Source organism: Triticum aestivum, chromosome 3A (genome assembly GCF_018294505.1).
Source record: "Triticum aestivum cultivar Chinese Spring chromosome 3A, IWGSC CS RefSeq v2.1, whole genome shotgun sequence".
NCBI classification, from domain to species: domain Eukaryota; kingdom Viridiplantae; phylum Streptophyta; class Magnoliopsida; order Poales; family Poaceae; genus Triticum; species Triticum aestivum.
The window spans coordinates 539,218,634-539,225,769 of record NC_057800.1 but is presented as its reverse complement, the minus strand read 5'-3'; the positions used below and the strand labels follow the sequence as shown (position 1 = coordinate 539,225,769).

General features: G+C 50.4%; 1 protein-coding gene across 1 annotated transcript; it reads left to right on the top strand.

Moving 5' to 3' along the window:
- The first annotated feature begins 1,997 nt into the window (after positions 1–1,997).
- On the top strand, positions 1,998–6,302 carry LOC123062096 (uncharacterized). The gene is made up of 4 exons (XM_044485436.1): positions 1,998–2,334; positions 4,662–4,826; positions 4,934–5,266; positions 5,432–6,302. Exons 1-4 carry the CDS (start codon positions 2,238–2,240, stop codon positions 6,022–6,024), a joined length of 1,188 nt encoding a protein of 395 aa, XP_044341371.1. The 5' UTR covers positions 1,998–2,237; the 3' UTR covers positions 6,025–6,302.
- Positions 6,303–7,136: the final 834 nt, after the last annotated feature.

Below are 7,136 nucleotides of genomic sequence, written 5' to 3'. Positions count from 1 at the left end.
CTTGGTGCACCGGGATGTGTAAGCACCGGCGCCGGCTGAGGAGGGGGAGGGGGAGTACGAGGCGCCGGGGGTGCCCTTGCCCTTACCCTTGCCATTGCTGCTACCGATGAGGCCCATGGCGCGCTAGGGTTTGCTGTCGCCGGCCAGGAAGCAAAATGAGTGGTGGGGGCGCAGATGTGGATGAGAGAAATGGATGAGACCGGCCCCCGCCGCACGCATGCTTAAGAAAGGACGCTTCCACTAGCTGACTAGTGGGCCCGCTGTTGGTGGTCGTCATAAATAAGACGACGGGTGGCGGTTGGGTGGCCTACAGGTGGGGATGCGGCGGACACCGAGGAGACGCGCGGCGCGTCCACGCCGACGCATTCCAGGCGTAACTTTAGGCCGGAAATGGGTCGGCGAGGACACTAGCCGGGCACGATTTACGTTTGGATCGACGCGTTGGGCCTTCATTTTCGTCTGTGCCGATCCAAACGGTCGCAGGCGGACGAAATGGATTGCCCCATTGAAGTTGCTCTAAAATATAGAGAATCTGTTAGTTGAGAAAAAAGTTTAACTTCTTAAAACACTTAGCTTTTTTGAAATATATACAAGGTCTGAGGGATTAGGTTTACGGATCTGATAGATAGAGATGCTCATAGAAGCTGTACGCTTGTCCAGTATTTGCTACTGCCTGCACTAAGATTCTGATTTCCGAACCGCGATCCCGGTACCACAGTACAGTAGTATTATTTACTGGTCCACTCTGCTGATGCACGCTCGTACTAGTAGTACGAAAAAAAACAAGGAAACGACAAGATTGCAGGAATCTGACTCACGGGTATGTGCATTCAAGCATGGCTGACTTGCAAGCGAACGCGCATTCATCATGGCTATGGCCTGGGTAGAAACAAAAATACGTCACGGGAGCACAGTCAAAACTCTCTTCACACCAGCCAGCAGCGAGTGCGATGTGCGTGAAGAATCGCCCGATGGCGCTACCTCCGTGCGCACCGGCCAAGCTGTTTCCCCTTGCTTGTGAGTTGTGAACGACAAGAAAATGTGTCGGCGTGCACAGCTCCACCCGGTTTCTCCTCCTCATATTCTCATCTTCGGTATCCGAGCTTCGACCTGTTATCAGCTGCCACCTTGCCATCCTCCCGACAATGGCGCTCGGGAGTTGAAAATAAGATAGGATGGGTAAAACCCCTCGTTTAACTTGCCAAGAGTACTTAGCATTTTTCGTGTGTTTGATTAAGAAGCGCCACTAGTGTTCAGAAGTGGCCAGCACCGTGACTTATTATAACAATAATAATTTAGATTATAGAAGGCCGTCGGTCTCGCCCGGTATTCTTGCCCTATGGCACTCAAACATGTCTCTCTTTCGGAGATGCTGATGGTTTTCAGCTGCTTTGCGTGCAACCACCTACCTAAAGCGAAAGCGCTTATCTATTCTACTGCATTATCGACGTGTCACCGAATTTCCTTTGGCTCGTTTATAGTAGTTCCGCAACCACAATCAAGTAGTACTACTACTAGAGATGGTAAAAGGCAAAGAAACTGAAGACAGACTCTAAGCTCATTGTTCGACTGCAGATTGTACACCACCATATGTTGTTTATCGTGTGACTCCGCATGCAGTGATGAGCAGATTTAGACTTCCATCTACTCTCGCTAATGATGGTACTCGAACATGACCTCACCTCACACCTACTTGTGCGACCGGGGTTCGGGGTCGAGCCGATCATTGGTGGACTCATTTTTATTTTTACCGCGAAAATAGTTGTACTAGCAGCACTGTAGCGCGGTGGTGCAGTGCAGTGGTTTTGGGTGCTCGACAAAGTGGCACCAAAACGCTGCAAAAAGCTAAAGGCAGGAGGTAGCCTCTAGAGCCCCTATTGATTATTGCCACATTTCTCACCCAGTGCCCCCACTGTCCCCACCACCACCAGACCCCATCCCTGTGAATGAAAATGTTGTAAAAAAATACTACTCCAGTAGAATAACGGGGGTGGCGAGGCGAGCCAAGCGCCAAAGGAAAGGGAATCCTGCTACCATAAAAAGCAGGGCGTGGGCGGGCGAGCAGAGCACAAGCAGACTCGCTTGGCCGCACCCGCCACCGGTGTCCCCTTCTTCGTCAGCTTGCAATCTCCACCCACCTCACTCCCACTCCCACCTCCCACCCCCCGCTCTTCTACACATCGAGGACGAAACGGTGGTGAGGGAGCCGGGGGACTAGCTGCTAGGCGGAGGAGGAGATGGAGCGAGGGCTCGTCGCATTGCTGGGTCTGGGGCTGGCGCTTCTTCTGCTGGCGCCCTCCCGTCGTCTCGCCTCGGCCGCTCCGGTGGAGGACGGTATGCTCGCTCTTCCGCCCCTTTCTTCTCCCCCCTTTCTTGACCGGTAGACAGTGTTGTTGCTCTCCTTTATCGTCTGCAACTGCTCATTTCAAGCGATTTCGGCCGTCTTTGAGTGCGGTATTTAGCTGGCGGAATCAGATCTCATCAGTAGTAGAGAAAATCATGGGCCTTGGCGCATTGCGTGCATTAGGAACCACCGCTTTTTTCTTTCTTTTTTTGCGTTGGTGAGGAATGAGTGGGCGGACACCAAGTTAAATGAAGCATTTCCCACTACTTTTTAGAGTATCATAAGGTATATACTCCATTGTTGCAAAGTAAAGAGTCCGTCCTGAAAGGCGAGCAGAGCGGGGCCAACAAGATAGTTTCAAATGCAGTGCGTGCGCGTGCTCTCATACTCCATCATTGCAAATCATTCACAACTCAGAGAAGAAAACGTGAAACGCTAGTTGAAATTTCTTCTTTATCAACTCTGAAGAGCCAAACACTGAACTGTCCCTGTCTTGCGCCAAAACTTTTCATCCACTGCCGCTATGTTTAGTGCCGTCGCTTCTCATGGCAGATAGTAGGAGTTTTCCACTTTGCTTAATTATAACATCTCCTGCTTCAGTTGAGTTTGCCTCTTGTTCAGTTTACTGCATCTCGGCATGTGCCTTCTCTGAAGAAACATGGGACTAAATAACATGCCATATGTTAATGTATTAGTATTACTTATTCGGCAAGTTTTTGTTCGTTTGAAAATGACCGATAACCCCCAGCCCCAGGTGAGTCTCATATCTTTGTCACAACCATGTTCTGTGCAAGTGTTTGCTGAAACTGAAACCACCATGAAGAATCATAAAATTTACAGACTTATCCATTATCCATGGAAAGATAACACGATTCCTCCATAAAGGACCCATTTTCCTGCATTGTCTCAAGAGGTTCCGTCGACCTTTATTACTGTGCCGACGGCGTCACAGCAAGTCAAAAGGATATCACGCGCTGCAATAAGAAACTGGGATCCAGACGGAGCAGCACAGCAGAGCCCAGCGTCCTGCGAAGTGTGTAATGAATGGCCTCGTAGGGGTCAAATGGCCTATTCAAAAGGGTGGCCGTGGCCGCGAGGGACCGTCCCACATCTTTTTTATTGCCTCCGTAGTAGTAGTACCTTCACCTTCCCAAATTTACGCGTCTTGGTCTGCTGCATTGCCCTGCCCTAGGTCGCAACGTGCATGGGGCTCCATGTCCATGGTACCACCACGATACTGCTATGGTCGATAGGCCGGGTTTGGTGGATGTCTCCCTCGCCCTCACCGCATAAGATGGCTGGGCGTGGTCACTCACATGGCTCATGGCTGGCCGTCCTTGTGAGAACAGTGACGCCTAATCAAGGTGGCCTTAGTACTAGTACTGCCTCCCATGAATTGCCTGGGGTGTACAATGGAAAAAAATTAGGACGTGCTTCTGTTTTTAGCACTGTTAAGTCGTGGCGTAAAAGGAGCCAGTTTCCACAAAAGAAATGGAGTGTCAAACAGGACTATCCAGTTTCCTTTAAAGGGAAAATATTCAGGCAAGAGGTCACTCCCAAGTATCAACTATTGGAGGTACAGATTAAAGGAAGGCTTAATTCTCCTGAAGCACAGAGTGAAGACCATGTATTTGAACAGCTTCAGTGATTGGATTTCTGCGCATCTGTGATGTTGGCAGCTGCTAGCTTCTTCTGTATGCTGTGCGGCTAGTTTTTGCTTAGCTTTTTCTCTTTTTTCTCCTCCCCCTTTGTATACATACTATACTTCTATATGAAAATCTTACCTACGGTGTACACTTCAAGAAAAAAAAAACTATCTTTACTCTAGTGTGACTGCTCTGCTCATTTCACCGTACATGAAGTATAGATTGGGTTTTTACTTATCAGATCTGCCCAATTTATTAGTAGTAGGACTGTGCATTCTTTTAGTACCTATGCAGCAAGGGTCCAGCCCATAATGTACTATGTATATGCGCCAGTGATCAAATTTACTATGGTCCATCCTATACAGCCTCGTACAGCTACATATTGTACATTCTTTTAGCATCTATGTGATAAATACGAGTACTATGGTTTTGATTGCAGAGCAGTTGGTGTATATCATTTACAGTTGTCACGCGGAGTACATATATTCCGTAGATGTTCCTTAGCATTTGCTGTCTTACGTACTACTCCCTCCATATCAAAATATAAGACCCCTTTTGACACTATCATAGTGTAAAAAAACATAGTATATTTTCATACATAGGGAGTACTAGTTACAATGATTTGGTATTGATCATGGCACTTACATGAGCATATGATCCTTGTGAAACAGGCCTCCTCATGAATGGTGATTTCGAGACAGCACCACCTGGCGGTTTCGTCAAATCTGCTTCAGTTTCCGAGGGCGCAGCGATCCCAAGCTGGATGATCAATGGAACAGTTGAGCTCATTTCCGCAGGCCAGCACCAGGGTGGCATGATCCTTATTGTTCCACAAGGTACGTATCCACTTGAGCTGCAGTCTCTGAACGATAGTCAGTTAACACCCGAGTTCATCTGGTATGTGGTGCGTGTGTTTAAACATTTGGGTTTGATTTGATGGCAGGCGATCATGCTGTGCGGCTAGGGAATGATGCAGGCATTGGGCAGGTGGTGGAGGTTGAGAAGGGCTCAGAGTACGCGATCACATTCAGCGCCGCCCGGACCTGCGCGCAGCTGGAGTCACTGAACATCTCCGCTGGGAGCGTGTCGCAGACAGTCGACCTGCAGACACTGTACAGCATAGAAGGCTGGGATGCATATGCACTGGCTTTCCAAGCAGTGGATGAGCAGGCCAGCATTGAGTTCAGGAACCCTGGCATGGAGGACGACCCGACCTGTGGGCCTATCCTTGACAACGTGGCCATCAAGAAGCTCTTCTCCCCCGACAAAGCAAAGGGTATGATATATAACCATAGCACCACAATGAAATTTCCGTAACTCTCTCCATGTTTTTGGTATATTATGTTTATCGTTTCTGAAATATCAGTAAACTTTACACTGGTCAGAAGTGCTCTAGCTCATTGTCCCTGCTTGCATTATGTGGTGTCTTTGTTTTGAGCAGAGAACATGGTGATCAATGGGGACTTTGAGGAGGGGCCATGGATGTTTGCAAACACAAGCTTCGGCGTCCTGCTCCCGACGAACCTCGACGAGCAGACGTCGGCCTTGCCGGGGTGGATGATCGAGTCGAACCGCGCAGTCCGCTTCGTTGACTCCGACCAGTACACCGTTCCCCAGGGGAAGCGCGCCATAGAGCTTCTCTCCGGCAAGGAGGGCATCATCTCGCAGATGGTGGAGACGACCCCTCAGAAGGCGTACACCCTGACGTTCACGCTGGGCTCAGCAGGCGATTCGTGCCAGCCGCCAATGGCCGTCATGGCGTTCGCCGGCGACCAGGCCCAGAACTTCCACTACGCCCCCATGGGCAACGCCACGAGCCAGGCCGTGAACGTGAATTTCACGGCGCGCGCCGAGAGGACGCGCGTCGCGCTCTACAGCGTCTACTACAACACGAGAAGCGACGACCACAGCTCGCTCTGTGGGCCGGTGATCGACGACGTCCGCGTCTGGGGCTTGAACGGGGCTGCTGGGTTGAAGGCGAGCATCAGGATGCTTATTGCCATGGCTAGTGTCATCGTTCTTGTGCTGTTCTGATCTTCTGAATATACGTACGTATGTAACCTCCCCTGCAAGGACGAGGAGGCCACTAGTTTTGTTAGCAGTAAGCCTGAGGTTTCTATGAGATTGATGAGTAATGTGAGCTTAGGCTAAAGCTACCAGTAGCTGTAAGTGGTTGTTTTGTTGCTTTCTTGTGTGGTTCAGAAAGTAGCAAGCCATGATGGGATTGCGTGGTCAGTGAGCCAAGGGCTTGTGATGTGAGATGTAAGAATTGTTTCAAGTTCATCTCTTCAATGCAGTAGAAAGTTCAGTAATCTTGTCTCTGTTAGAATTATGTCGAATATTATTGACTTGGTTTGGACTGTGTGTAGACAGGGTAGGAGTTGTGTCCTAATAGGACACTTGTATCCTAGGCCTCTCATATATAACGAGGGTAGACACACGATGTAACCTATGCCAACATAATAGCACAGGCATGCGGGGGAGCCGGCGGCGTGTGCCGGCGCCCGGGTGGCCGGGGTGCGGTATTGTGACGGTGTCATGGGGAGGAGCGCCCTTAGTCATGCCCCGGGGATGTAGCCATATCGGTGAACCTCGTTAACAAATCTCGGTGTCGTGCTTGTGTGATTGTTTGATCCTCGGTAGAAAGACGAAGCGCCTCGGTTTTATTCTAACAAGTGGTATCATGAGCAAGGTTGCAAGGTCTGAAGGTTGTGGATCGTTGATTTAGAGGAGAGCGACGAAGACCGGCGGCTGTGGAGGTAAGGCGTACGTGCAGCAGCGATCGGAGATCGGCGCGTATAAAGCAATCGGAATCAGAGAAGCAGTTCACGGTAGAGTAGGCGAGATTAGAAGTTGCAAAAGATCGGAAGTGCGTGCGGCGGTAGCTGTGTTCGAGGTGGCAGGATCCGAGCGGAACACGTACAGCCAGCGGCAGCAGGGAGGCGGCTCGCGAGGCTCGACACACGCGTGGCCGGCGAGCTAGCATGCTTTCCACGCCGATCGCTCGTTGGAGGCTGGGGCTGGGCTAGATGCAGCAGCAGGCCCATGGCACTCAGATGGCCCAGGCGCAGCAAGCTAGACACGCAGGAGGTCGATGAGGGAGCAGCTTTGGTCGCTACAGGTCTACAGAAGGAGCTTCGGTGCAT